The 27,699-nt window shown below is 39.6% G+C and overlaps 17 protein-coding genes across 17 annotated transcripts; 9 read left to right on the forward strand and 8 right to left on the reverse strand.

Annotated features, from left to right (window-relative positions):
* Nucleotides 1-66: 66 nt before the first annotated feature.
* Nucleotides 67-1,084, forward strand: JH06_2286 (hypothetical protein; the record flags this gene model as incomplete). Its single annotated transcript, XM_014671728.1, has 6 exons — nt 67-541; nt 572-643; nt 673-792; nt 823-894; nt 923-1,006; nt 1,035-1,084. The coding sequence occupies 6 exons, from the start codon at nt 67-69 to the stop codon at nt 1,082-1,084; spliced, it is 873 nt and encodes a 290-aa protein (XP_014527214.1).
* A 252-nt stretch (nt 1,085-1,336) lies between these two features.
* Nucleotides 1,337-2,778, reverse strand: JH06_2287 (tubulin-folding cofactor protein; the record flags this gene model as incomplete). Its single annotated transcript, XM_014671729.1, has 5 exons — nt 1,337-2,095; nt 2,125-2,449; nt 2,510-2,569; nt 2,600-2,696; nt 2,727-2,778. The coding sequence occupies 5 exons, from the start codon at nt 2,776-2,778 to the stop codon at nt 1,337-1,339; spliced, it is 1,293 nt and encodes a 430-aa protein (XP_014527215.1).
* A 256-nt stretch (nt 2,779-3,034) lies between these two features.
* JH06_2288 (leucine rich repeat protein) lies at nt 3,035-4,621 on the reverse strand (the record flags this gene model as incomplete). Its single annotated transcript, XM_014671730.1, has 10 exons — nt 3,035-3,138; nt 3,170-3,238; nt 3,270-3,338; nt 3,369-3,437; nt 3,468-3,728; nt 3,759-3,842; nt 3,872-3,976; nt 4,007-4,324; nt 4,356-4,439; nt 4,471-4,621. The coding sequence occupies 10 exons, from the start codon at nt 4,619-4,621 to the stop codon at nt 3,035-3,037; spliced, it is 1,314 nt and encodes a 437-aa protein (XP_014527216.1).
* Nucleotides 4,622-6,362: 1,741 nt separating this feature from the next.
* JH06_2289 (large subunit ribosomal protein L27) lies at nt 6,363-6,855 on the forward strand (the record flags this gene model as incomplete). The annotated part of the gene is made up of 3 exons (XM_014671731.1): nt 6,363-6,613; nt 6,644-6,745; nt 6,777-6,855. 3 exons carry the CDS (start codon nt 6,363-6,365, stop codon nt 6,853-6,855), a joined length of 432 nt encoding a protein of 143 aa, XP_014527217.1.
* Nucleotides 6,856-6,957: 102 nt separating this feature from the next.
* On the reverse strand, nt 6,958-8,858 carry JH06_2290 (hypothetical protein; the record flags this gene model as incomplete). Its single annotated transcript, XM_014671732.1, has 10 exons — nt 6,958-7,371; nt 7,403-7,633; nt 7,664-7,834; nt 7,865-8,043; nt 8,072-8,220; nt 8,250-8,285; nt 8,325-8,366; nt 8,397-8,558; nt 8,590-8,644; nt 8,672-8,858. 10 exons carry the CDS (start codon nt 8,856-8,858, stop codon nt 6,958-6,960), a joined length of 1,626 nt encoding a protein of 541 aa, XP_014527218.1.
* Nucleotides 8,859-9,765: 907 nt separating this feature from the next.
* On the reverse strand, nt 9,766-9,975 carry JH06_2291 (hypothetical protein; the record flags this gene model as incomplete). Its single annotated transcript, XM_014671733.1, has 2 exons — nt 9,766-9,883; nt 9,914-9,975. 2 exons carry the CDS (start codon nt 9,973-9,975, stop codon nt 9,766-9,768), a joined length of 180 nt encoding a protein of 59 aa, XP_014527219.1.
* A 45-nt stretch (nt 9,976-10,020) lies between these two features.
* JH06_2292 (pre-mRNA-splicing factor) lies at nt 10,021-10,775 on the forward strand (the record flags this gene model as incomplete). Its single annotated transcript, XM_014671734.1, has 3 exons — nt 10,021-10,080; nt 10,112-10,341; nt 10,373-10,775. The coding sequence occupies 3 exons, from the start codon at nt 10,021-10,023 to the stop codon at nt 10,773-10,775; spliced, it is 693 nt and encodes a 230-aa protein (XP_014527220.1).
* Nucleotides 10,776-10,807: 32 nt separating this feature from the next.
* On the reverse strand, nt 10,808-11,349 carry JH06_2293 (hypothetical protein; the record flags this gene model as incomplete). Its single annotated transcript, XM_014671735.1, has 4 exons — nt 10,808-11,015; nt 11,045-11,228; nt 11,259-11,300; nt 11,331-11,349. The coding sequence occupies 4 exons, from the start codon at nt 11,347-11,349 to the stop codon at nt 10,808-10,810; spliced, it is 453 nt and encodes a 150-aa protein (XP_014527221.1).
* Nucleotides 11,350-11,503: 154 nt separating this feature from the next.
* JH06_2294 (RNA polymerase GLD2) lies at nt 11,504-13,990 on the forward strand (the record flags this gene model as incomplete). Its single annotated transcript, XM_014671736.1, has 5 exons — nt 11,504-11,578; nt 11,608-11,695; nt 11,729-13,020; nt 13,051-13,562; nt 13,594-13,990. 5 exons carry the CDS (start codon nt 11,504-11,506, stop codon nt 13,988-13,990), a joined length of 2,364 nt encoding a protein of 787 aa, XP_014527222.1.
* A 329-nt stretch (nt 13,991-14,319) lies between these two features.
* On the forward strand, nt 14,320-14,685 carry JH06_2295 (polymerase 11; the record flags this gene model as incomplete). Its single annotated transcript, XM_014671737.1, has 2 exons — nt 14,320-14,556; nt 14,587-14,685. The coding sequence occupies 2 exons, from the start codon at nt 14,320-14,322 to the stop codon at nt 14,683-14,685; spliced, it is 336 nt and encodes a 111-aa protein (XP_014527223.1).
* Nucleotides 14,686-14,918: 233 nt separating this feature from the next.
* Nucleotides 14,919-16,316, forward strand: JH06_2296 (MYB-like DNA-binding domain protein; the record flags this gene model as incomplete). Its single annotated transcript, XM_014671738.1, has 4 exons — nt 14,919-15,238; nt 15,270-15,531; nt 15,562-15,736; nt 15,766-16,316. The coding sequence occupies 4 exons, from the start codon at nt 14,919-14,921 to the stop codon at nt 16,314-16,316; spliced, it is 1,308 nt and encodes a 435-aa protein (XP_014527224.1).
* Nucleotides 16,317-16,427: 111 nt separating this feature from the next.
* On the reverse strand, nt 16,428-18,343 carry JH06_2297 (glucuronokinase like; the record flags this gene model as incomplete). Its single annotated transcript, XM_014671739.1, has 9 exons — nt 16,428-16,538; nt 16,568-16,698; nt 16,739-16,779; nt 16,847-17,100; nt 17,130-17,321; nt 17,352-17,829; nt 17,858-18,034; nt 18,065-18,278; nt 18,310-18,343. 9 exons carry the CDS (start codon nt 18,341-18,343, stop codon nt 16,428-16,430), a joined length of 1,632 nt encoding a protein of 543 aa, XP_014527225.1.
* An 8-nt stretch (nt 18,344-18,351) lies between these two features.
* Nucleotides 18,352-20,873, forward strand: JH06_2298 (hypothetical protein; the record flags this gene model as incomplete). The annotated part of the gene is made up of 7 exons (XM_014671740.1): nt 18,352-18,396; nt 18,470-18,978; nt 19,008-20,379; nt 20,410-20,509; nt 20,540-20,628; nt 20,659-20,777; nt 20,801-20,873. 7 exons carry the CDS (start codon nt 18,352-18,354, stop codon nt 20,871-20,873), a joined length of 2,307 nt encoding a protein of 768 aa, XP_014527226.1.
* Nucleotides 20,874-20,923: 50 nt separating this feature from the next.
* Nucleotides 20,924-22,306, reverse strand: JH06_2299 (aspartate aminotransferase; the record flags this gene model as incomplete). The annotated part of the gene is made up of 3 exons (XM_014671741.1): nt 20,924-22,044; nt 22,083-22,167; nt 22,202-22,306. 3 exons carry the CDS (start codon nt 22,304-22,306, stop codon nt 20,924-20,926), a joined length of 1,311 nt encoding a protein of 436 aa, XP_014527227.1.
* A 1,749-nt stretch (nt 22,307-24,055) lies between these two features.
* On the forward strand, nt 24,056-24,298 carry JH06_2300 (hypothetical protein; the record flags this gene model as incomplete). Its single annotated transcript, XM_014671742.1, has 2 exons — nt 24,056-24,104; nt 24,138-24,298. The coding sequence occupies 2 exons, from the start codon at nt 24,056-24,058 to the stop codon at nt 24,296-24,298; spliced, it is 210 nt and encodes a 69-aa protein (XP_014527228.1).
* A 602-nt stretch (nt 24,299-24,900) lies between these two features.
* On the reverse strand, nt 24,901-25,599 carry JH06_2301 (hypothetical protein; the record flags this gene model as incomplete). Its single annotated transcript, XM_014671743.1, has 3 exons — nt 24,901-24,988; nt 25,019-25,446; nt 25,480-25,599. The coding sequence occupies 3 exons, from the start codon at nt 25,597-25,599 to the stop codon at nt 24,901-24,903; spliced, it is 636 nt and encodes a 211-aa protein (XP_014527229.1).
* Nucleotides 25,600-25,772: 173 nt separating this feature from the next.
* JH06_2302 (putative 3-hydroxyisobutyryl-CoA hydrolase) lies at nt 25,773-27,509 on the forward strand (the record flags this gene model as incomplete). The annotated part of the gene is made up of 5 exons (XM_014671744.1): nt 25,773-26,018; nt 26,044-26,100; nt 26,135-26,314; nt 26,343-26,975; nt 27,015-27,509. 5 exons carry the CDS (start codon nt 25,773-25,775, stop codon nt 27,507-27,509), a joined length of 1,611 nt encoding a protein of 536 aa, XP_014527230.1.
* Between the last annotated feature and the right edge of the window lie 190 nt (nt 27,510-27,699).

Here is a 27,699-nt window from a genome sequence, read left to right on the forward strand (position 1 = left end):
AAGTATTGTGGTTGTTATTATGATGGATTGAAGAATGGATATGGATTATTGTATGATCGAAATGGAATGATTGAATATGAAGGACTATTCAAAGATGATAATCCTCTTATTGTGAATCCTCTTCGACTTGAGAATACAATCCCATTTCCTATCCTTCATTCTCATTTAGAATCTCTCTTGATAGGAGATGACTATAATCCTGAAGTAACATCACTCTCCTTTGAGAATGGTTTGATGTCATTAAAGACAATTGAGATTGGAAACAGTTGTTTCTCTCAGGTTACTCATATGACAATCAATTCACTTCCTTCTCTGATATTTGTTCATATTGGAGAGCATAGTTTTTCTAAATGTTGTCAGGATTTGAATGAATGGAATACTCAGATGTGCAGTATTAAGAATTGTCCAAAACTTCAAAGTCTTATATTCACCACATCATTCTCCGAATATGCAGGATTACAATTATTGAATCTTCCTAGTCTTCAAATTCTGAAATTGAATTGGAAGTGTTTTTATCCTGCTCCTCTTTTTGAATTAAGGAGTTTCATTGAAGGAAATGGATGATGATTAGATCTTCCTTCATTAGAACTAGTTGAACTTGGGGAAAATACTTTCACATTATGCCAACAAGCAATTATTGATAGTACTTTTTATCGATCTCCATTCATATAGATCTCCCTAGTCTCAAAACGATTTGTTTGGATAAGTATGCTCTTCAAGGAGATAATCGACCTGAACGTCATATTGATCCTTCTAACCAAGACCATTATAGTAACACTCTCAGTATGAAAGGTCTGAATAGAGATTCTGTTTCATTGTTAGATCTTCCTTCTCTTGAGGTATTCACGGGAAATCGATGGAATTGTATGTGTATGGGTTCAGTAAATCTTGAAAGTACGTTATGTGTTAAATTACTGAATAGTAGATATTCCTAATCTGTGTGAATCGGAAAAGACGTTGAATCTGCGTGATTCTTTTCTTTATGTCTATGAAATCCATGCCGAAAGTATTGATCATTGTTGAGTGTCATATAGATGCAACTGTTCTTGAACAATATATTCGTAAGAATAGTCGATTACTATGATCTATTTGTCTAACAAACACTATATTGTAGAAACACGATCTCGTCACTATCTTCCATTCCAATGAAACTCCCATCATCCATATCTAAATCTTTTAACGATTGAATTCCATCAGTCAAATACACTTTCTTGTTATCAGAATATGTAAAGAGTCGAATATGAAAGGGTTGTTTTCGAAACACTTTACACGTTAACTGTAATACCTGACGAATTGTAAGTGTCTGAGGAAGATTCATCTCCTTGCCACTAGCTACTTATGAACAGACACAACATGAATCACCAGAAGACTGAACATGAACACAAATCTTCTTCGATGAAGCTGTTGGTGTCTGGATATGTGGATAGCCATGTATCTTAATCAATCGCTTATTCTCAACCTCATTCTTATACTCTACCTTCAAATCACTCCATCGTTCCAACTGGGCATTGATCGTATCTTGTGACTGAGTTACAAAGGTTTCCAAAGTCATATGAATTGACTCCAGAAATACTGTCATCTCTCTACTCAACTCACTGATCTCCGCTTCTGTACGTTCTTCCTTTGATATACTGGATCCATTCAGACGCTGGAACTGTGGGAAGAGTGCTATCAATGTGACACGCTCATTGGGAGATTGTGAGTAGAATTCATTCTCCCTCAATTCAATGTCAACAACCGCGGGAAAATGATCCAAAAGAGATTTCAATTGTTTTATGGATTCAATTCCTGTATTCATGAGATTGATGAACCGGAGATTGGGAAAGGAAAAATCAATCGTTTTTGATCCAAGATGATTTCCTTCCAAATAAAGGTCTTTGAGATTCGGCAGAGACGTGAGAGAGGAAAGAATAGACCATTCTGAAATAGAAGTATTGGAGAGATCGAGAGATTGAAGAGACGAAGATGGAGGAAGAACACATGGAATTGAGCCCATTTCATTGAATGCAAGAGAGAGATTTGTGAGATTTGGAAGATATGGAAAAAGAGGAAGAATTGAGTTGAAATGAAGATTTGTATAAGAGAGTGAGAGAATCTCGGTTATAGAGAATCAAATAGACTTACTTCGACAGGAGAAGAATGAGAAGGGAGATGACTGTCTGGATGGAGAGAATTGTGATTCAACAACAAGATCCGCAAATGGGGAAGCGAATCGAGGATTGTTATGAACACAGTCCAATCCACAATTTGATTCCAACTTAGGTTCAGATTCTCCAGATTCAGGAGTAACGAATCACAAATTCCAAAGTCCGAAATAAACATATTACTAAGATCAGCAGTCCGGGTACATTCTTGCTTCTGTAACTCTGCAATGGTATCAAATCCAACAAATTGGAAACGACCCACTTGTTCTGATGAATGATAAGACTCCTTTCCCTCTTGCTTATATCTAAAAATCAACGAAATTCAGAACCATGACTTCTTCACAAACGCTTCATGTATAGAATACCGTCGATGAAGTTTTGAAGCCTGAACAAAGGATCCACCGTTCTCTCTGCATGTGAAATACCTGTGAATCCCTGTCACGTCTTCTAACGACCCGTCATTCTTTCCACGACCATCACAATCCCATATCACTCCGATCCATTCAATCGATGGCTTCGACAAACAGATGGGTCCGATGTATGCCACTGTTCCTACAAATTAGCCTTGTATCACTCCAAAACCTGTATATCCAGCACCATCGGCTACTCTATCTCCAACTGAAAATGGTTCCATAACAAACAATGCAATCACGTTCAGCCACACTTAAAAGCAGGTAATATGTTTCAATGTAGGTATGTTCTCCTTAGCAACTACTTGGAGATCCTTACAATATTGTTTCAATCCACATTCTATCATTCATACTTGCTATCTTCTCTTACGTCCCAAATATAGCATTTTAAGATTCTCGAATCGATGAGCTTTAATTGCTTCTGTAAAAATGTTGATAAATTCGTCTGCCTTTTCTGCAATGTTTGGATTGTCTACAGAATCATCCTCTCTCTTGATTTCCACGGAAAAGAGACAAAATTGTCAAGGACTTCGAAAATGGAGCATTCACAACACGCTTTACAACATCAAGTTGGATTTGATTGTCTATCAATAACCACTATTCATGCACTCCAACTATCCAGATAAAGTTTCTGAAGATTGGGCATAGCATTATCACCAACTACGAATTCTGTTAAATGATTATCTAACTCATCACATCTCGCCTTCATCACTACATCCTAATTTCAATGAATGGAGGTTGGGTAGGGCTCCATCATCAATTATGATTGAAGTCAACTCATTAGCTTCAAATCACATCTCTCACTGATACTTACAATCTAACATTAATTTCTCTAAAGAATGTGTCATATCAATGGAGATATGAAAGGTTTTCAAGCCGTTTGCTATCCATCAGACCTCACAACGACACATACAACTCATATCCAGATACTGGAGTGCAGGAAGATGCTCTGCAGTGAAAGTAGCCATCAATGCATCCACGTCACCCTTATAAAGGTCATTCCCAAAAATCTCCATATTCTTGAGATTCACAAAAGTGGCTTCCCCGAACATGATTGTCATATAATTTACCCAAGGCAAACCTCGACTCGTTCCATGAGCGAGAAGAGAATTTGCATAGATACATGGTTGATACTTGATCAAAATCTCGAATTCCTCGTCCTTAATAGGTTCGGCTACCTATGAACCAGCACTTCATCACATACAATAGAACTGACACTCAGCAGGATAACGATCATCGAAATTGTATCGAAATGGAGTATCATCGCCATGATTGTGTTTAATCACATCTATCGTTCACTTCTCTTCATTAAGTTACTTTCAGTATCCACATAGAACGAACGAACCTCGATTCCTCGAGGCATCTCATTCACAATACGAACAAGTTTTGGAAGAGCGATGTTATCATAATTATAGTTGTTGTCTACATATTAGAACACATACTTTGGAATACCATCAACGTTCAAGAGAGAAAGAGAAGGAAATAAACCAGAAGACACATTCTGAGCTAGTTCAATGATAGCTGTTGCCGAAAAGGCGTTTGCTTCAATAGAAAACGACTCAAGTGGACAATTTGAAAAAGTTGTTGCCAATCGCCGTAATATCACTTCACGATTCATTTTACAAGGTCTCTTCTTTTCTTTTCTCTCCATGCTAGGACAAAAACGGTCCTGAATACCTTTAAACGCCACAGAAGTCAGAGAACACTTAGAAACTTCGAATGCGTCAGAAATGGCATCTAGAAGAATTTCTGCTGCTTTGTTTGTCAGTCCTAGTCTTCATTCACAGACACCAAAAACAACCTTCTATTTCCAACTCTTTAAAAGAACCTAAATCCTTCCCATAGATAGATATAAACTTGTCAATGCCCTCATCCTTCATGCTCCCTTCATGTCACGAATGACAAAAACAACGTACAGCGAATAACATTTCTATCTTCAATTATCTCTGCATCAATTGTCTGATCAAATGCATTATAACTGGAAGGAGAAGCATCGTTCTCACTTGGATCACCACAAGAAACATACACAAGACAGCACAAAAGAATAATTAATCGAATTCCATGCATTTTAGATCACCTCAATGAGAAGCTTCTACTACTCTTCGAATGGTCTTTAGATTAGGAGGATAGAAAGGCGTAAAAAGTAGGCAAAACTGTAGGGTTATTTGGGCATTGATAAATAGACTTTGAATTCAGTCGCCGAAAATCGAGTCTATGGCGCAGTCCTTTATTCCTTTCTCTTTTGACTTGGAAGTTGCAATATGAGTAAACGAACCTCACCTGTAACTGTTCTATGTAGCTAATAGAACTGATTGTGATTCTCTAGTACGTCGTCTTCCAAACATGGGAATTTGTGCAACGGACATGGGACTCTCTTCTGGCTTTTTGATTGATGATTCGGCTACGTCTCTTCTGTTTTCTCTCATTTATGTGTAGTTGCCAAGTATTTATAGGTGAAACAGTGAAATTCGCTGTTGTCATCCAAAATTGCTCATCAACAACGATTCAGATCCAAGCAATTGAAGTGTGTTTGATACTTTGATTTCATTTAGACAATTATTTCAACAGAACGCAATAAGGAATCGCTGGATCCAGTCAATCCTGAGGAGAATGGTAAATCTGTTATGGGAATTCGGGTACTATTCTGATTTTCTATTTATTTCAGAGAGTCTCGTTTGAGTTGAAACCTATGACAACACGATCATTACGGTATTCCAAATTGGTTCGAGAAATCGGTAACCATAAGTCTTATTGTATGACTTTCTTGATTCTAGTGTTCGTGTATCCGTTGTATATAACAATTCACTAATGGAGTTTGTCGCATCAGCCAACTTAAGGTACTTCCATCGATAGGGTAATGAAATAGCTTTGAATCGATCAAACCTTTTGATTTAGCTTTTTCACGTTTCCAACTCAACAGTGATTCATATATGATAAACACAACTTTAACAAATCGTCTCTCTACACCTATGATGATCCATTCTCTATTCCTTATGGAATCGGCGAAGGAGAAGATGGATACTGTCTTTAACTCCTGTACATCGTAGAGATGAATCTGTTGGTCGACTATAGAAGCATTCACTTGCAACCAGGAAGCAAGTTAAGTCATATTCTAATTGTGAAAGGTCGTATTATTGAAGGTGATTCTATCGGATCCCTTGGAATTCACTTTACTGCGCCAGGTCACCAGGAAATTGGATTAAATAGTACTCCTATTGTAGTAACTGTGAGACGAGAAGAATCGTGTAATTCTTAGGATACTATGAAGAGTGCAATTTGTGGCTACTATGAAGTGAGTGGACCAATTCACAAAATGGAAATGACAACAATTCAAGTTGTAGTTACAAACCAATCTGATAAGGTAGGTTTTGGGTGGTATTAGTCAAGTAGATTCAAATGGTGAGTTTGGATTGGTCTTCCATGAAAGGTAATGTTCTAGTCGTAGGCGAATGTTTATTTGTATGTATTTGTGTTCGTTTGTAAGTGTAGAACAAGTTAATTCAACCGAATAAGACGATATATATCCCTTTACAGTTTGGGCTCGTTGTCTTTCTCTGATTCATAGAGTGTTGGCTGTTGCTTCTGGATCTCAACAACTGGATCCCCCCATTCTAAATAGAAAGGAAATCTCCTTCTCTCCCGTTTCTTTGTTTGTAATCTAATTTTAGTGTTTGTTTGGATATACTCTGATTTTCCAAGGAAAGCGCGAATAACCGCGGAATTGAAATGATGGCTGTTTTTGCTTCAGAGTTCTCTACTCAAGTGACATTATTGTGCAGTAGATAGTTTACGATTTGTTGTTATGTAGATGGTGAAGTGTCTTAAGCCCGGAAAGGTTGTGGTCATTCTCTCTGGCAAGTATGCCGGTAAGAAGGCTGTCATTGTGAAGGTGAACGAGAATGCCAACGACAAGCACAAGTTCCCTCATGCTGTCGTTGTGGGTGTTGAGCGTCCTCCTCGCAAGGTTGTTCGAGCCATGGACGAGAAGAAGATCAACAAGAAGACCCAGATGAAGGTTTTTACCAAGGTGATGAATCTCCAGCACTTCATGCCTACAAGGTTTGCATATACTCGTTTGTTGATCCTTAGATACACTGTGGAGTATGACTTCAGTGCTCTTCCCAAGGAGGGAGTAGAAGCTGCTGAGAAGAAGGCTGCTTTGAAGACAATTGCCAAGACCTTCCAGGAGAGGTAAGCAATGTGTTTTATGGATAATTAGCAGTTATTTGAAGCAGAATGAGAACGAGAAGGAGAAGACCAAGGCTGGAGTTGCTTATCTCTTCAAGAAGCTCTACTTCTAAGGAGTTCCTTTATGTGGATTGTCAATTCTAACTTGAGTACCAGATTATTTTGTTTGTTTTGACCTCATTTCTAAGAAACATGATCGATCACTTTGAGACACTTCACTGGGTATGGAACTTATGAATACGCAGATGAATTAACGCTTGACGTAGAATACTTGATACAGTACCGATATTAAAGTAGATATCTGAAGTATAGAGGGTAGACAGACAGTATTCAGAATCTGACTTCATCTCTCCATACACTCCAAGTAATCTATTACATTCCTTTGGAGGAACAATACTATAGTTAAATACAGGAATATACCGAATCTGACTATATTCTGCCATTGTACTGAAAAAGAAGCCACCAACAAATGGAGGCGAAAAAGATACAGCTACACTTCCAGGCAACATAAAAACACTATTCGCAAAACCTGATCCTAAAACACCAATTAACACATCTGTATTCAACATTCTTTCCACTTGTTCTGCTGGTGTCAGTAATTCCATAGCTGCTTCCGAGAACAACCATTTCTACATCCTCATCATCCCCTCATTCTTATACTTTTCCTCGTCGCAAATACATTGAAAGTTCATCTTGATTGGCTATGCGTCGTCCAGGCAGATTACCAGCGACCTTGGATCGAGTCATCATCATCACATGAGGAAGAGTTCCAGATCGTCGAGTGGGATCCAGATGGTAGTACTTGTAGGCAGCAGCGCGAACAGTCTCGACTTCAGTGGGTGAGATGAAGATACCTCCATAGAAGAGATAGCTCATTCGACTTGGTGCAATCTAGAAATTACTTCTTTCGCAGGAAATAACAAGTCGACGAAAACATAGTTGATTATCAGTAGACATTGAAATCATGACTTCACGAAAGATGTTATCAAACTTGTGAGCTGAAGGAAAGACAGATAAACCAATTTCCTTATACTCTTTGATCCATAGATAGATCTGCTTATTTTCCATAGTTGGATAGAAAATCATATCAATCTACAAATCAAAATGCAAGAAAGAATTCACTTTCGGAAAGCGATGGGGTTGATGCAGGATATGATAAATGATATTGTACACCTCCATATAGTGAGCAATGTTACGTGCACTATGAGGAATCAACATATAACTGTTCGGAGTGGAAATGGTTGTAGGATAATTTGGGAACTCTTTTGTACGTAACTTGAAGTTCCATCCCGATGGAAACACTATGTAACAAATGATTTCCAAGAATACCCTTGGGAATTGCAGATAAACTGACATCTTTCTCGTTCCTCACATAAATGTTCAATCCATTTGTATTAAAATCGTAGCACACATTATGGAGAAGAAGAATATAGTAACCTTGTTTGGTGTCAAGAAGGTTAACATCAGAATAGTTGGGGCTAGATCAGAAAAAGACAGAATCACTTACTCTTTTCCTTCAATAGGAAATAGGTCTTGCGTATCTCTACATATGACATAAAACCAGAATCATTACTCTAAATACAATTCTCCGAGAACTTTCTTTCTTACCTCGAATAGGTCAATCCTATTCATCATTCAATGATAGAAATCCTACCAGTTCGGTTTCTGAAAGTCAATGAAGTGCATGGCTGCATCCATTTCGCTCACTTCAGTACTCTCTGGATCCAAAGACGATACTGATATCTCTGATAGAGAAGACGACTTGATGTTCTCTTGAATAATATTCCTGGTAGACTCAGAAGAATGGGCAATGTTCCTAATGGAAAAAACAATCATCAATCTCATACATCTCATTGGAGAGATTGCTGATCTTCACAGTAAGGAAGATTGTTAGTCCCGATACTAGGACTAGGACAGTATAATAAATACGGAGAAACCAGCCCATTCGTTCCACTCGAGAAAATGAATAGAAACCGAAAGGCCGTTTTGAACAAACAAAGAACACATTCAAGCAAATTCCTTTCCGATAATCCAAATAAACTGAAGAAAGATACTGGATATCGGCAAGAACAATTGGCATAAACACATCGCTAACAATCGTCCGAATGTCACTCATTGCTGCAAGAATTCGTCGACCCTCTTCCACCTCTTCCGACGTCCGCTTTCTCTACAATAAAGTCAGTATCTTATTTCTACTTCTTCATTAGCAAATAGCTCAAATGCAGGAATAGAAAGAAGAGTTTTAAGTGCATCAATCAGTTCTCTTCGATAAGAAAGAAGGTCACTAATTGTAAGCCTGTATCAAACAATACGAGGAAGAAAGACAAGTCTCATCAGCTATAGTGCCAAGTTCCAAGTTTCGTTGAGACAGTGCTAGTCCTCTTCTTGTCGGAATATACGTAATAGGCTTGCCTTCACAAGTATAATGAAGCCGCAATGCACACACATTCTGAGAATCAGAAAAAGAAAACGAGTCTACTCGGAATGTATTTAATGCAGTGAATATTAATTCTGCAGATTGGAGAAAAGAAGATGACTGAGAGCCAAATGACATCGAACTGAGCGTTCGGAAGAGAATCATTTTCTCATTGAAGAGAGGAATTGTAACCCGTTGCAAATGAAAAATACACTCTGGAATCAGTAGATTACCATCAATCGACTTGCCTTTGAGCTCTTCCAATAATTTACGCATCTATATTCGATAGTCTCAATACAGCCTACTTGAAATATGAGCGGATCTCGCCGATGCATCATATCAAACACAGTAGTTGACAATTTTCTCTTCTAAATATCATCCTAATAATATAAGATGGACATCAATCACCTTGAAAGATGATACATCAAAGAACGAAGAATCAAACTACCATAGTAATTCATTGGAAGTATTACACTGCATCCAGTAGACACTGAAGACAATTGATCTTCTCGAATCCGGTCCATTCTGTGATTATAGGTGGCTCGAAGATTCATAAGTTTCAATTTCACAGACTCATCACAACAAGGATTCCATGCCTATTATGGGATTAATCCAAGAGATATACGGTAATCTCTGCATTCAGAAGAGTGCAACAGACCCCATATAACGTCAGTGCTTCAGCGTAGAGTCTGTTACAATCATAATTTACAGCTTGTTTTGCAAGTCTATCCATAATCTATTCTCACGAATACTACATCAGTATGTGTTCGATTCGCTTCAACACTTGAAAGCGATAAGATCCGTCAGAGTTCTGCATTGAAAATAATACAATTAACTGTTATCATCACCTCTTTTTCTTCAAATGGCAAATGCTACTGCTCGAGAGGCGGGAAATGCTCATGGACAGAATCCTCAGTACTTGGTTTGAGATTTGGAGAAGTGATGACAAATAGATCGAAAAGATTCTGCGAGACAAAATCTATGAATGCGATTATTGGAAAGAACAGTGTTTTGGACTGTCAGCATTAACAATCATTGATCGAGCCATGGAACTCGACCATGTCGGTTCTGCATATAGCTGTGTCTTTCGGCCAACCAATTTTATCTGTTTAGTATTAAAGTTATTGCAGATTGGCCCTGAAATGGAGATTATTCTCGAATTCATCAATAATGAAGACTTTAAGTAGTTCGTAAAGCAGAAGAGTGAACAATAGATATGTTACAGCTTTGGGTATGTTTTACTTGCGACTTGTGGGTTCTCCTGAACTCATTTATAAAACCCTTGAACCCTATTACAGTGACTACCGTAAGCTCCGACTAAATACTCCTGAGGGATGGAAGATTATTCACATGGATGAGTATGTGGATGAACTGCTGGAAAAAGAAATGGCATTTAATATTAACCTGCCTTTCTTAACGAGTCGTAAGGTATTAGAGCTGCGAGGCGATCTTCCTCCACGGAAGTCCATTCTTGATGATGAATTTGATGGTATGGTAGCAGAACTGGAGAAAGAAGATTCGGTAGATGACAAACGTGTAAAGATTTCAAACTTGGATGTTTGTTGGAACAAGATCTTGTATGTTCTAGATAACGCCTTGATACGCATTTGTCGTTGATACTCAGTCTACAGATAACAGTACAAAACTGTTCATACAGTGTTAGTGTCAGCTGAATGTTTTCGATTATCCAATCGGTTTCCATGACCCGAAAAGTGTTTAATTTGTTCCTTTTCTACTTCTGGTCGTGGGAACAGACATGAAAACCATGAAGCAATGGTAGCACACCGATTAATGTAGGAAGGAATCGGTGTGTCAAGTAAAGCAATGCATAAATCATTTGAAAAGTGGTTACAGTTTCTACAATTCCAATTTAAAACCAAGACTACTTAAGAACAACGTGATATTGATCTCCTCGATAGATATCGCGCAAGTTATCAATCTTCCGATCAATTTCTGCATTTGAGAAATAAGTCATTCCCATATTGATACTCTCTCGGAATCTAGCACCTCCTGCTTGCTTCGGCTCTCCCTTGCCAATACCCATTTCTTCACCAAACGAATATTCGACTCCTATGGATGATCCCTCTTATCAAGACTAACCATTGATCTCAACTCCAGTATGGAACAACCCAAATCCGATATCTGCGACTTAGATTACTCAAAAATCAATACTATAGAGGTAATCATTCATCTCATTCAGATCATAAACCTAGAGTCAACGGAATTGTTTATTCCGACATTTAAATACACATCACTTCCAACTAAAACCTTCTTTCGAGCTGACATGACGAGTTTGCTTGCAACCGAAACGCCGTTTGAGTCAGAGATTATTCCCTTCAAGAACCATGGATCGAGAGCTGTGTCGGGATATGCTTTTTTCTGGAAGCTGTCCTAGAGGAGCAGCTTGCAAATATTCGCATGTTGGTTCTGATGAGTGAGTTCATTCTAGTCTGTTGATAATACTTCTTCTTCTTCTATGCGTCAAATGCGACCTGGAATCGGAAATGAGCCAAAGAAATCGACTATATCTACTGCTAGTACGTTTTGTGTCATTTATTTATTCTTTGTAGAGGAACGTTATGAAGATGTAGAGGACGATAAGGACAAGATATTTTCTTCAGTCAATACGCAGCCAGTCCTACTTCGACCTGTAAATGAGAGACGAAAGCATGGAAATCCTCGTTCGCGAAAAGCAGATCAAGCTCATAGAGGAACGAATACTGGATCTGATTCAACAATAAGTGGTGACAAGATTGCTCCTGTTTTAACTGTGAAGCCGAAGAGGGCAGTGAAAGGTACAGCGGGATCAGAGCCCACTTCAAAACCAGTGCCTCCTCCCACATCGAATTCCAATGCTGGTACGAGAACTTTCGTAGCTAAGCCAGTTACAAAGTATCCTGTTACAAAGGAATCTGGAAAGCATGCAACAAAGTCTGTAGTTGGGAAAGGCTCTCCAAAGCCACAAGCGACAAAAGATCCTGTGAAGCCTGTTGTGGTGACCAAGCCTGCTCCAAAGATGGGAGTAAAAGCGTTGCCAAAGACAGAGAAGCCAGTTGGAAAAGGAGTTGGGAAACCTATGGAGAAGGTTGTGGAAAAGCCTGTGGAGAAACCTGTGGAGAAACCTGTGGAGAAACTTATAGAGAAACCAGCGGAGAATCCTGTTATCAGACCCTTGGAAAAGCCAGATTTGCTTCCTGAACAACTCCCCCTGAGACCTATAGAGAAACTGGGAAAGCCTCCAGGAGCTGCTCCACCGCTTCTGGTACCATCGCCACCTAAACTCCAGATCCAATCTGATCGATATGAGTCTGCTCCTAATCCCCTCCCTGACCATCCTCGCATCCTGGAAGCTTTTGAATCAGCCCCTGTCGAGAAGACACGCCAAGAACGCTCTCTTCTCAGCTTCCTTCCTCCACTTCGGCCAGAACCTCGTCCGACACCAGTTGAACCGATTCGACCTCCATTAGAGATTCCTCTCAAACCTAACCGAATGATGTTCTATGATGATTCACTTGCTCCAAGTAGTATGCAAATTGTTCCGATTACACCTTCAATCACTGCTACTCCTGCTGTGACGAATCCAGGTAGTGAAGTGGAAGTCATAATTATGATTCGAGAAGCTGATTACAAGCCTGATGATTGGTTAGGTCTATTCAAAGTATTCCAGTATCAATCATCCAAATCTATCACACAACGACATGTTAGTAAGCTTCATTATACCCGTATGACAAGTAACTCAGAAAAGTTCCGAAAATTGACATGTCGATTCTATGCACCAAAACATGCAGGTCGTTATGCATTCCGTTATTTCCATGCATTAGATTATCTTTCTACAATGGATAGTAATGAAGTGGTTGTTACAGTAAGATAGATAGATTGTTGTAACAAACAGATTCGTGGATGTGATTTAGATGAGGCAGTTCGATTTGTAGAACAAAAGGCAACAGATCTTGCCATGCTTTCTTTCAATATCAATAGTCTTTATGCAACCTTCCAGTATGTAATAAGTGTGGATGGATGGCAGCATCCAGATGAACTCTCCAGTGTTCTTAATACTCTTATCAATCCACTCTTTGAAACCCCTGTTCCTGAAGCTTATACACCTCAAGTTTCAAGTAATCTCAAACATCTCTTTGAAAGCTTCGTCAATAGACCATACTTAATGGAACTATTGGATAATGACCTTGTTCATCGTATCCTTTCTCTCATTCGTCATTATTGTCATATCTGCAGTGAGTTTATTGTTGATGATACTCGCTTAACTGAACATATGATGTCTCGACATAGTCTGCCTGCCTGTGTTCGATATGTTCCTATGAATCCTTCTTTTTTAAATGCACTTCATACCCAATGTGTTATGGAGTATCATTCCTTATGTCCAAAAGAACAATTCTATACATCTAGGTAATAAACCCGCGGGAATTGTTATATGTAGAGAAGATTTGATCAATCGCTTAATGGATGGATTCCATAAATACGAGCGATTTAAGAATAGCATTATTAGTATCTATGGAAGTAGTAACAATGGCTTTGGAACTGATGGAAGCGACATTGATCTCTGTCTTGTGGACAAGACGATTAAGACCGATGAAGTTCTTGGAATTGCAGATGAAGTTTGTAAAGCACTAGAATCACTAGAAATGCTGGAGATTGACAAGTCTCGCTTACATGCGCGAATTCCCGTGATTCGGTTTGAAGATCCAATTACTCATATTCAGTGTGATTTATGTTTTAATAATATTCTTCCCATTCGAAACACCTTCCTTTTGAAGACTTATTCATTTGTAGATAAACGAGTTCGTGTATTAGGAATCATCATCAAAAAATGGTGAGAATGAAGGATTCCTTTAATCTATAGGGCAAAGCTGAATAATCTAAATACACCTATTTTGAAAACACTCTCTTCATATGGATATATGTTGTTATTAATTCATTTCCTTCAGTCAGCTGTAAATCCTCCACTATTACCTGTGCTGCAAGTAGGGTTTGTTTTCAACACTAACTGTAGCAACTTCCTCCAAATTGGAATGGATCTGCTTCTCCTATGAATCTTCATCTCCCTGAAGTTCTAGTTGATTCGTATGATGGAACTACATATAATACCTACTTCTACCAACCTCGAGATTTGCAACTGTTGAACCGATATGCTAAACAAAACACAATGAGTGTGGGAGAATTGCTTGTTCGTTTCTTCTGGTATTATGGCTTTGAATTTGATTATGTTCATTCGGTGGTAACAATCCGACAGAGAGGCGTGTTGGATCGAGAAGAAACCTGCTGCGACAGTATGTGGAAGATGAATATGCAGTTGTGTATCGAAGATCCATTTGAAAATGACTATGATGTAGCCCATGTCATCACACCCGCTTCAAGTGCGTTAATTCAAGAGACCTTTGCTGTAGGTGTTTGGTATCACTATTATGGATAGAAATCCTATATAATATTAATGAATATGAGTAAAAACTATTCCGAACTGACAGAAGAGAATATTCTGGAAGCAATCTTCAAGGCTTCTCTATACAGGTGAGATGTTTTGTATCATGAATGGATAATTGTTTGTTGTTTTCAGGGAACCATAAACTGTTGAAAGCATAAATTGCATCAACCAATAAGAACGATATGAAACTCTGTAAAGGCCCAATTCAAAAAGGCACCTATTAACTACTCAATATTCACGGAAGATGGGTCCTTGTCGATTATCACGTTTCACCTTTAACAGTTTCACTTTCTCTTTGTTTCCTGTAACGCCCGGAGTTTCAAATGGAGTACATCAAGGATCTACCTATGGAGGACGACACAGTCCCAAAATCTAGACGTCCGTGGAGTAAAGAAGAAGACGGGTTTCTGATTCAATTTGTGAACACGTACGGCGTCGGGCATTGGTCTACGATAGCACAAGCGTTGAAGGAACGCACTGGCATCTCACGGACAACAAAGCAATGTCGAAATCGATGGATTAACTCTCTTGACCCCAACGTCAATAAGCAGGAGTGGACCCCTGAGGAAGAGAGCATGATATGTACACTGCAAAAGCAGTATGGAAACAAATGGGCTGAGATTGCCAAGCACTTGCCTGGAAGGTGTGTTTTTGCATGAATTGTGATCTATTAGAACAGATAATGCTGTAAAGAATCATTGGTATTCAACAATGAGAAAGAAATTGCGAAAGCTTTACAAATACATCGGTGATGAATTCAACAAAAATGCCGAGTTAAAACGCGAGGCAGCTGAATTCATCCAGATTGACTACAAAAAGTACATGATAAACCAAAACATGAAAAGTTCGGATATTCGGATTGTCTGCTACTGTCTGGATTATATGCAACTGCTAGATCTTCAAGGTGAGTTAATTGCAAAAGAGAATGAACAAAATGTAAGTGAATAAGGACCTACTGAACCTCAGAAATTGATGACTACAATGGGTACATTTGGAGAAACTATTTACACACAACCGATTCAACCCGATAAAAATGAACTCTATGATGATTTCATTCGGCGTGTTCTCCAGGCCTATCAAGCATACAAACAAATGTTTACTCCCTATGCTCCAGATGTACAGGCTGGAAATATCAAATCAAGTATGATTGTGAATGAATTATGATTGCAGTGGTAACTCCTTCAGAAGATCCTTCTGTGGCCTCTCCTTTTAGTGCAGACTCTGCAAAGCTAACAGGGATGTTGTCGTCGATTCCTCCTGTTCATCACAGTCGAACAAAACGTCCTCGTCGGACCCAAGAGGAATCAGGGAATTTGCCATTAGTGACGATGGTTGGAGATGTATTTGAGACTGGTTATATGAACAATGGACAGACAATGGCAATGACAATGCAAATGACACCGATCACAGGAATGAGCATGATGCAAATGCAACCAGTTCAAGTCCAATCAGTTCAGATGCAGATGCTTCCGCAGATGCAAATTCTCTCTCAGATGCAAGTGATGCCGGAATCGTTACAGGAGGTGAATCAAGAATCGCAACAAACTCTTCCTACTGATCTCCAGAACCATTCAGAGACTCATGAACTATCAGTAGAAGGTATGTCTTCCAAACATGAACCAGAGATACTGGAGAATGAGAAAGGCGTTACGTTTCATTTGAGTAAGAATGAGGCTGATGAACCATCAAGTAAACGTGCTGCAGTCGATTTATACGTTTAACATGGTTTGTTTGAAACAAAGAAGAGAATGAGACTTCTCATGAACATACACTCGAGTCATCACAAAACCATTTGACTCCATATCACTATCAATCATTCTTATTCTTGATCCCTACTGCTTCAGATCCTCAATATCCGCTTCCTTATATGAGAAACCTGGAGTCATCACAATAGCTCCTCCAGATCCACAGAACTTAGCTGCCATTCCATGATTACGAGCAATCTGAATCACAATCCATTTTTCATTCTCACTTCAATCATTTGCAGATTCGGTCTGCCTAATGCCTCATCTCCCCAAATCTCGCGACGTAAATCGAAGTTATGATTGAAGCATTCTTTCATCACCACTTCATCTCGCTTCTGAAGAGCTTCCATAAAACGAGCTGGTAATGAAGCAATTCTACTTGTTATGGAGTCCCGTACTGAGATATTCAGGATATTCATTCATTTTCTCAATAACAAAGCTATCACCTAATAACCATCGTTGTTTCACATCATTATGAATCTGACCCGAGTTCAGTTAAAATCAACCTTCCATAACACATCAAGGATATATCTTCTGAACATGACGAATAGGCCAGAAACAGAGGAGGAAGGAGAGAAACATCAACTGAAATGTACTCTCCATTACCAGCCTTCTCAACTCGATCCTTATCAAAATGCATCTCAATACATCCTTCTAATACTTGAACCACTCGGTCTTGTAAGCCTGCTGTGATCCCTAATTCCTTCGTCTCCACATGTAAAGCCCATTTGATCTGATCCTCGGGAGGGAAAAGTCCCAACTACAATCAATTCTAACAAGAATAACAACAGGAACACGGTAATATTGCATCAGAGCACGAAGTGTAGCAATTACAATCGAAGATGAACCTGAAAGTCCAACTTGACGTGGAATGGTAGTATCATAACTAATTGTGAAGGGAGTTTCATTCAGATAGATTCCATGATGAATTGCATGTTTATAGAATCGATTTAATGCAGCATAAATCAAACGAATACCTCCCTATGGATTGAAATTCAATATGAATCATACAGTGTAACCATTCTTTTGCAAAAGAGAATTTAAGTCACGAATGGAATCAAATTGCATCGGATCACTTCTACAGATTAACTGTAAGATCGAAAAGGACATAGGATGAGGAATGATATTCAAACGATTCGATTTAATAATTTCAACCTTTGTTGAATAGTTTTCCACACTTATACTAATTGTATTCCCAAAATAACCATCTGAAGGATTTCCAATCAAACCAATACGACTGTAACATACACCGGTCACAGATGTTGGATTGATACTCAAATCACGGTTTGGATCAGAGAAGAGACGAATTCCTTTAATGAGAGAAGTTGCACTTCGCACAGCCAGAGGAAGGAACGGAACATAAAGTCCAAACACTCCTTCAGCAGACGGATTCATCAGCAAATAAGAATGTTGATCTCCGATAGCATCAACATTCAGAATCACTACGGGAGACACGGATTTTTTCATTTCTGGCGTAATTTTAGCATGTCTACTAAGAAATCTCAGGCTTCGCTTACTGGATGTCAGCATCGTATGAGTAGAGATAAATTCCAGTTGCTTTCTTGCTTACAAAGAAATTGAAGAGATAATCCACATGAAGTCCCTTGGAAGGAATACAAGCCTCGAGACACACCATCACTGTTTGGCTTTTCAAAAGCCCCTTCTCCTTCATTGCACGCAAAATAGCTCCCTTGCTACATATCATGTCTCCAATTCATATCTACTCTTGTCCCAAATCTTCATTCGATAATTGATAAAGGGGAACTACATGGATGCACTCCAAATGAACAGCAGAAATAAGGACTTCATAGTCATTCGCACTCTTTTCCGGACAAACAACAAGAATCTCTTCAACAAGTTTGGAATTCTTGATGATATCACTCCACATCACAACTGGAGACATCAACACATCTTCAGGATTTGATACTGCACTATCCGCTACATAATAACTAGTGAATATAAAACTTACTATCTTCACGAAGATCAAAGTAAACAAGTTGCATGGATAGAAATGGGTAACTGCCTTATTTCCGTGACAAAAGAAGGTTTGATTTTGGTTGAGTTCAAATCTCTAGAATCGCTTGCTTCAGAGTGTCTATCAGATGGAACTGGATCACTCGAAAGCGTAGGTATTTACTGTAGTACTCACATTCAGTTCTAAGAAAAGACAGCGTTATTCGCTAACTGATATCGATCCTGCACTTGAGAATATTCCAAACCTAGCAGAGGCATTAGGAATGGATGTGGACTCGATGATGCTTCACATACTAACTGCCTTGAAAGTGAAACTAAATTATGAAGTGAAGAAGACGTCAGCTGCAAAGCGCCAGAGATTACTGGAATATTTGTTTCCATATGCTGTGTTGGATGACTATTCTCCACTGGTTCGCTTTTTACTGGAGAACGAAAACGATATTCCAGATGTTGTGATCCAAAAGTTGTTGCATGAAGACAAATACGCTCAGTTTTTGACACCATCCATCAAGGTGAACATTTATCGACAGCACAGAGAGTACTTTGAAGAAGAGGTCAAGCGAATTCTTTCAACCAAACCGCTTTCTACTTATTCCATGGATTCTGTCTTTGATCGATGTGCAATGGATGGAAATGATAAGTGCAGACCCTTCTATCAACGATCGTAAGGATTTGTGTGAATTGTGACTCTAGATTCGTGTCACCATTTGATGAATTGAAAGAAATGGCTGGAACAGACGAGCGTTTGCAATATCTTCTTGTGGATATCCTCGTTCATCGCTTCTGTAGGGAATTCATGGAAAAGCCGTCTAGTATTTGCGAAGAACAGTTTTCTGAATTGTATAAATACGTTTGCGAACACAGTGCTGTTTTTGTCGGGTATGGCAAACAACTGACTCCCAACCAAGAGAAACAAGTTACAAACCACTTAAAGGTTCTCATTAATAATGTGAACACAATAGGCAAATATGATGTAACGAAAGCCAAAGGCATTTCTCGTCAAGGTGAGAAATCTATCTATAAATCCGTTCTTACAGATCTCCATGTATTTGATGGCTCAATTTCAACAACTACTCCCAAAGTTGATGTCGAGACACTCATCCGGGAGAAGCGAATTGCTTTATATCAGCAATGTATCCGAAACATCCAGAAGTTCGATTCCAAGCGATTGTTCAGTTCTCCTGTCACACCGGACATTGCTCCTGATTATTCCAAGTATGTACGTAATCCAATGGATCTGAATACAATGTTCCGGAAAGCGAACAAGTACCAAAACATCAACGAAATGAAAAGTGACTTGACCAAAATTGTGGATAATTCTGTCATTTACAATGGAAAGGATGCATTAATCACAAAGATGGCAATAGAGTTGGTACAACAAGGAGAGCAAGAGATAGCGAAATGTGAGACAGCTGAGAAGGAATTATTGATTGGAGGAACTCCAGATTGTGATGTGTTGAATATCCTGTTTGTTGAGCTTGGAGTGGCCCTGCATACTCCATTTCTTTATTCGCAACTTTTACGGGCTATCTGGCAACGATTACTTCACTTGATATTCAATGAGAATGCTCCTGTGAACAATGGTAAGCTGGATTCTGTCTTGTATCAATATTACAATCTCATCACACTCATTCAATACACGGATACAATCATCAGTACTACTCAGAATGCTGATACTCCATCCACTTCCATAATACAGGATCACGGTTGGCAGCCTCGTTGGTTACTCAGTGATGAGGTCAAGTTGCTTCCTGCAACATATGGAGAAACTCTGAATCTCCTTACACAGCTGGTTGTTCAACACGTTCAGAATCTCCCTGATACAGATACCCTTCTTGCTCTATTCAAAGAATGCTCGACGAATCCTAGTAATTGTCATCTGGTCCTCTGTGCTGCTTCGAGTCAGATGCAACGAATGATCGTATCTCGGAACACAGAGGACTTTGAAGTGGAACATCTCATTCTCCAAGGAATTCTTGGAGCTGTAGCTGGTCTTCCTTCAAGTGTATTACTGGATGAATGGGCCTGGATTGAGAGTATCTGTTTGACACTTCTCTGTGCAGAGGTAAGGACGATAGATCTGAGTGAATGGTAGCAATCTATACCAAAGGAAGGAATGCAAGCATTACTGGAGAAACTGATGGTGCCTTGTCTAAAGAAGAGTGAATTACGAGGAGTGGCGATAAATGCATTGAGTATAAAATGAGAAAGGATTTGAGGCGTAGTGCGATTGATTGTAGGTGGAATCAAACTAGGAACATTGCAAAATGATACCATAGCAACGATCCTAAGTGTAATGTCTTCAGTGAATGTGGTTGATATGTTGAATAAGAGTGATCAATAGAAAGACCATTTGAATGTATTGGAAGATTCCATTCGATCTAGCTGTGAAGAATTGCTAACAGCGAATGAAGCCCTATTTACTGCTTTCTTTGATGATTGTCCTGTGACGATTCAGTCTGTGTCTCAACCCGAAGTAGTAGTAGAATCTCAATTACCTGTATCCATTGCTCCGCCTCCATCTCCTCCACATCCTGTCGCTTCCAAAGCTCAAGCTGAAGAGGAAGATGAAGATGAGTTTTTCTTTAGTGTGTGTTCAATCAAACAAATCACTTCTTGCCATTCAACTTCCACATCACTACTTCCTTAATACAGTCGGCAACGTACTGCACACTGCCACTTGTCAGTCCAGCAAGAGAAATACGACCTGTACGTAACATGTAAATATGGTGGAGATTCAGCATACGATCACTCTGATCTGGATCCAGACCCGTAAAACTGAACATTCCAATCTGCTTGGTAATATGATCCCAATTACCAGGGCACTCATTGGCAATCAGTGCATCATGCAGACTCTTACGCATCAATAAGATACGTCCCACAATTGCCTTCAATTCCACCGTCCACTCCCTGAACAACTCCTTATCACCCAGGATTGTAGCTACAATCTTGGCACCATGTATTGGAGGATTCGAGTACATCTTACGTACAATAATCTTCATCTGACTCAGAATACGCTCACTTGTCTCCTGATCCTTACAAATGATGTTGATGGAACCAATTCGCTCTCCATACAAGCCCATGTTCTTAGCGAACGATTGAGCAGCAAGCATCTCCATACCCTTCTGAGCGAAAAGACGCACAGAATAACCATCACGTACTAGATCACCTGAGGCGAATCCCTGATATGCAGTATCAAAGAAAGGAATGATCTTTTTCACGATGCAGAGGTCAGCAAGTTCATTCCACTGATCCTGAGTTGGATCCACTCCGGTAGGATTATGAGCACAAGTGTGGAAAAGGAAGATGGAGCCATCAGGAGCATTCGTAATATCCTCCTTAAGACCCTCAAAATCAAGAGAACAAGTGTCGGCCTTGTACCAACGATACTGAACAATCTCCATTCCGACTTCCGAGAAAATGGCATTATGATTGCCCCAAGTGGGATTAGGGAGATACACTTTTCGTCCTTTCATATACTTGGAAAGGAACTCGGCACCAAGACGAAGAGCTCCCGTTCCAGAAAGGGATTGCACTGTACACACACGCTTTTCTACAATCGCAGGATGGTCATCTCCAAGAAGGAACTTGGCAGCCAGTTCACGGAATTTGGGCAGACCATCAATAGGAAGATATTCCTTATTATTATTAGGGTTGGCAAGGATAATCTCCTCTGCCTTTTTCACCACAGGGAAATAATAGGGTTCTCCCTCATCAGTACGATAGGCACCTACTCCTATAGGTTACATACTCGACTCCAGTGCTTACCAAGATTTACCTTGCGAGGATCCGTATCTTTCTGATAACCAGTACTAACCTTGAAAATAGCATCGGGAGGACCTAAAGGCACGTCCTAGAATGCTCAATATCCAGAAAGTAAAACCTACGTTCCAAATAGACATTGCAAAAGAACTGAAGAATAGTTTGGAAAGCAAATCCCCCATTGATTTGCGTGGAATAGACCCAATTCCTGTTTCGATTTTCTGTTTCATTGAGCACCATTTTATGTCCCTATTAAAATGGGGTGTGTACAACAAAAAACTCCAAAAAAGAGCATCAATAGAATGAATTAAGATAGACCGATTACTCTTGTATGGTTCAAGAGACTGAAGAATCTTCTCGGTTACATTGCCACCGAGCTTCACAAAAATACACTACAATAACAATAATCAAATAGTTGTACATGAGTATTCGGAACTGGACACGTTGTAGCCGAATTACGCATATATAACAATGGAAGAAAGTTCATGGATTCACTCCTTAGGGATGCAGGAACCATGTCATTGTGGAAGAATACGTGTTCTTTCCATGGCAACTGCGCCTTCTTGAGTACATCTTGATGACACTGCTTCCGATCATTCCCACATAAATTACAATAGCGAAGGGATATATGCCTAGGGCAGGCCATTCGAGGAACGACGAACGATCGATTGAGGTGATTCGCGATATCAACCATAATAGATAAAACTATCTTCTCGAGACCCAAACGAACAGAGATTAATTGCAGAAAGTTCCCTGTGATGTTACTATACTCTTCGTTCACACGATATAAAAGCATTTCTTTCAGTCGATAGATCTTGTTATTATATCCCTTGATCCAGTTATTGTGAACCATAATTTGATGTGGGCTGATCTGATCCCAGTAAAACTGATGGGATTTGAAGAACAAGTCACCATTAGTATACATATCTGTTGGTAGCAATGTCCAGCGTAGTGAAGGTTGCATGTGGAATCGAAGAAGAAACTGGATTGTGGGTTGATCGCTGAGACCTGTCACACGCATATACTGTAACACCAAGTTCAAGAAGTGCAAGGACACTAGAGAAGGACGAAAAAACCTACAAGTCATGAGTCTTCACGAAGCTAACATAAAACCTGCGCAAACAGATGTATCCTTTTGCGATACCAAATCATAATCTACGAGGTCTACTATAGGATGAAGAGGATCCTTAAATAAGAGAACATCAGAGTCAAAGAGAAGAATGTTGTAACCCAGTAAAACTGCTTGTCGAATAATTTTAATCTTATTCACCATCTTTTCCCTCCATTCTTGAGAATGATAGGAGGATTCCCGTTCTGATCGTTCTTGGGAAAGAACGGTAGACCGATAATAGGCAACTGGAAAGTGCCTTTCATCCAATTCTCGATATGCGCTAGCATCCACCGCCACAACAATGAAGTTGGGGAAACGATCCAATCGGCTTAATTTGTATGACGCATAAAAGGCATTTAGATAGCTGGAATCTGTAAAAGTGACCATCACAGTCATATTCACAGCTAATTTCCGAACCATTTTGGCAAAAGATCGCATTGGTCTTCCTTCTTCGTTATATATATCTATATAACATAATCGATTGAAAATGGTACAGGAATCCAGATTCAGCAACATATCAGATGTGTCCAGTGGCTTAGACGGCCACCAGTCAGGCAGTTCCGGCGTCATCTGTTCATAGAGATTTCGACAAGCATGACTCCATTGTCTTAAAAGACCATTTGATTTCAATTTCATGAATTCACCCTATAGGATCATCAGAAACACATAGAATTGCAGATTCCTCCGGTTCATCAAGAATCACGAGAAATAAGAATACAGAAATCAAAGAATAGCAAAGATAGAACAGGACCAGCCCATTCCTCTGTTGCATGAAGAGAATGAAAAGACAAGAATCAATAAGATGACTCTTTTCGCATATGCAAATCGTTGTTGCCATTCTCCAATTCGTCTCTACACTTTAGTAACCATGAGCTACGTTATGAATATTATTCGTACCTTCCTGGATCGAGAGCCTGGTACATAATTAGATTCGTATTTGTGATGTTTAGCCATGTTCATGGGCTTAACCTTGGGAGTTGTTGGATGTACTCTCCCCTTCGTAGTGGTTCCGATCCGAAGAAGAATGGGAGGCGCTACTTACTTATGGAGTGATAAGGGTTATCCTTGTGCAACGAACGGATACATATTAAATAAGCCTCGAATGGAATAAACGTAAATTGTTTGTTCAAAACTAAACACCTTCTGTTCATCTTTATCCTACACTCCCAAAGAGTTCATCTAAATCCACATTCTGTCCTATGGGCTCTCGGTAGAGGTGTGTTATCCATTTCTGAGTTGGTAAAATGCTACTGAAGACAATCAGCGTACCGTCTGAAATATCCGGACTCTGCGTATGTCTATCGAAATGGTTCATCTGATCCTTTGGAAAACCAAATTGATAAATCACGTTTGTTGTTGAATGCGTGAAAGATTGACCTCTTGGATGTAGATTAAGACAGTACCATTCCTCTTGGGGACTCGAATGAGCAGGAGGCAAATGACAATTACCCACTGCAAATCGAGAAAAACTCCGATGTTTGTATACGAAGATCCGTTGAACGGGATCCCAAACAGAACCCTTCCCAGGGTGTGTTCGTAAGTAGAATTCTTTATCTCCGATTGTCATATTCTGTCTGGCAAAGCAATCCTCTGGAGGAGCACGGCAATGAAGATATAAACATTCCTTATTGGTACACGGTACTCCACGAATGAAGTTATTACAATATTTGGTTGTTCCGAAGCTCGCTCTGAGATTAAACAACACTAAAGTATTTACTTCAGAATATGACCTTTATAATTGTAACCATCGACTGCCATAATACAGTTAAGAGCATCTTCCTTTGTTTTATATGTTAGATAGCTATTCATCAATCTCTATTCTAAATCCTACAGACCGACAGAACTCATGCGGTTACCTGTTGCTGTATTGGAATTCTTTACCACTTTGAGCAATTCTCCATAGCGACCAAACATTTCAGCACTCTTGAGCAATGTTTCATCTACCTCATCCGCAGGCACACCAACGAGATAGACCAAATTACGTTGAACGATACGAATGTTACGCAGTTCCTGGACCAACTCTGAATCCTCGCATAAGAGAGGATGATCATCTGTCCTTTGAGGTCGTCCATTATCACTTCGATTCGCTGAACTCTCATCACCACCGGAATCTTCATCTTCTCTAGGCTTCAAATCCTCATGAGGAAAATACGTTTCTGGAGCATTCACAATGCGGTAATGATCTGGATTGTACGTACTTCGACAATTTGGACAACGATTATCCGAATTCACAATTCGGTCCAAACACCACATACACATCTATTTCAGTCAACAATTTCACAACTATATTACTTGATAACCACATGGACACGGAAACAAACGATAATCCGTTTCATCCATGGGTTCACAACATACTGGACACAGATGATCATTGTCATCATCATATGCTTCTAACTTCTCCTCTTTTCGCATTAGCAATACCTTTTCCTATGAATCATCCCATCGACTATAGTTGAACTTACCTAAAGAGGAAATGAGATGAAAATCACTTAGGTCCTCTACTTAGAATGGGATCTGGAAGCAATGATGGAGCGCCAGAATTCCAGAATAACCGTTTTTGCGTCTCTTTGTTTTCTCCTCAGATGATGCTTTCTGCGACGAAGAGGATTGCAAGTTCTACACTTTCGGGTAGAAACTTCACTGGAACTGCTAGAGGAATGGTTTTGAAGGGTTTTATTCGCTCTTACATTCCTGGAAGAAACTGGACGATTGCCGGAGGTATCAGTTTTCAGAATGGAATCGCAAAAGTTCCGGAATCTTGTGGTTCAGTCTATTCAAGTCGTAAAACGAAATGTGGAGTCATTGTGCTGAATCGACCGAAGGTGGATCATGTTTCTGCATTTCCTTATTGTGTAGTATGGTAATGCTATGAACAGAAAGTCCTATAATGACATTATGAAGAATGCTCTCAATGTGAGTGATTATTTGATTCTTTCTTAGTGACTAGTATGAAAGCAATGAACATCTTGGTTCTATTGTCTTGTTAAGCTCGAATCCGAGGGTATTCAGCATGGGACTCGATTACAAGAGTTGCTTCTTTGAGTCGAATGGAAACAACATGGAAACATGTATTTTAGCAGCAAAGCGACGGGAATATGATCTTTTGAACCAAATCAGCATTTCTGACGTAAGGGAACTGTTTTTCTTTCACCTAGATCCCCTTCGTTACAGTTATGGATGGAAAAGCATGTGGAGATGGAGTTGCTCTGGGTCTCGCTGGTCGTTTCCCGATTGTCACAGAAAACACCTCGATTTCCTTTCCTGAAGTGAGGTATGGTTATTTCCCGGATGGAGCATCTTCGAAGATGCTTTGTTCACTGGGTGGTCTGGGCATGTATCTTGCTCTCACAGGTGAATCTATCTCGGGATTGGATCTGATTCATTATGGAATCTTCCAGAATTACATTGAACGCGGTTTGTATTATCCTTTCTCTTCATTATTAGCATCCCTTGATATTCTCCTTGACGATCTCTCTCTGAACCATTCACGTGATCCTCATCGTTTGCAGAGTATTATTGAGACTACAACGATTCCACTACCGAATCCACCTGAAGAGTTGATTGATCGTTATAACACCATATCACAACTGTTTAACCCTTGTTTCCATAGTGATTCATCTGTGATGGACTTGATTCGTCGACTTCAGGGTGATGGATCTGAATTTGCAGCACACACCCTTGAACGAATCCTTCAGAGTCCTTCAATGGGAACACTCCAATTGGTATGGAGAAGTGTGGTTGATGCTGGGAAGTTATCAGTACATGGAACATTGAAACGAGATTACCAAGTGTGTTATGTGAGGATCAAATGAAGAGATCATTTTTAGAACTTGTTACAATCAGATCAGAAGAAGGACTATTTGAATGGTATTCGGAATCGGTTCATTGATCACAAACATGAACATACTGAAGTGGTGATTTCAGAAGAGGCAATTGAAGCAGCAAATCGATTATTCGTTCCTTCTCCTAAGGCTGAATTAGCTTTGGAGAAGACCAATTTGTATGACATTCCTCTGTTCCATGGTGAGGCCTTGAATTCAGAAGCAGAGTTCAAAGAAGTAACTCAAACGAAGTATGACTGGAAGCGTATTAGGAAGGAGCTCCTCCATATAGAGGAGGAAGAACCTGTGAAGGATAGTCTTACAGCAGAGAGACGATCATTTGTTCATCCTGTAACTGGTTTAACTCATCCAGTACCTCTTGAATGGGAAGAAGATATCCATTTTGCAAAGACAAATCAACGACTGGCGAAGCAGGCCCAGTTGGAGACAGAGCGTGATATGGTTTTGAATTCTGTTCCTCGGACAAAGTATGAGCAGTAGCAGTGTAGGTTTATCATTTGATTTGTTTGTTCAACACTCACCTGTAACTGTCAACAAACAGAAAACGACCGCAGAACAGCTCAAAGGGACTCTTATTTCTTCTTCTGGTTGATCTTCTTGTGATAGAAGGCAAGTTCCTCATCCTCAAGAATGTAACCATCAGCACGACCACTCTGACCAGGACGAGAAC

Source organism: Blastocystis sp. subtype 4, assembly GCF_000743755.1.
Source record: "Blastocystis sp. subtype 4 strain WR1 chromosome Unknown seqid_0139, whole genome shotgun sequence".
NCBI lineage: Eukaryota > Bigyra > Opalinata > Blastocystidae > Blastocystis > Blastocystis sp. subtype 4.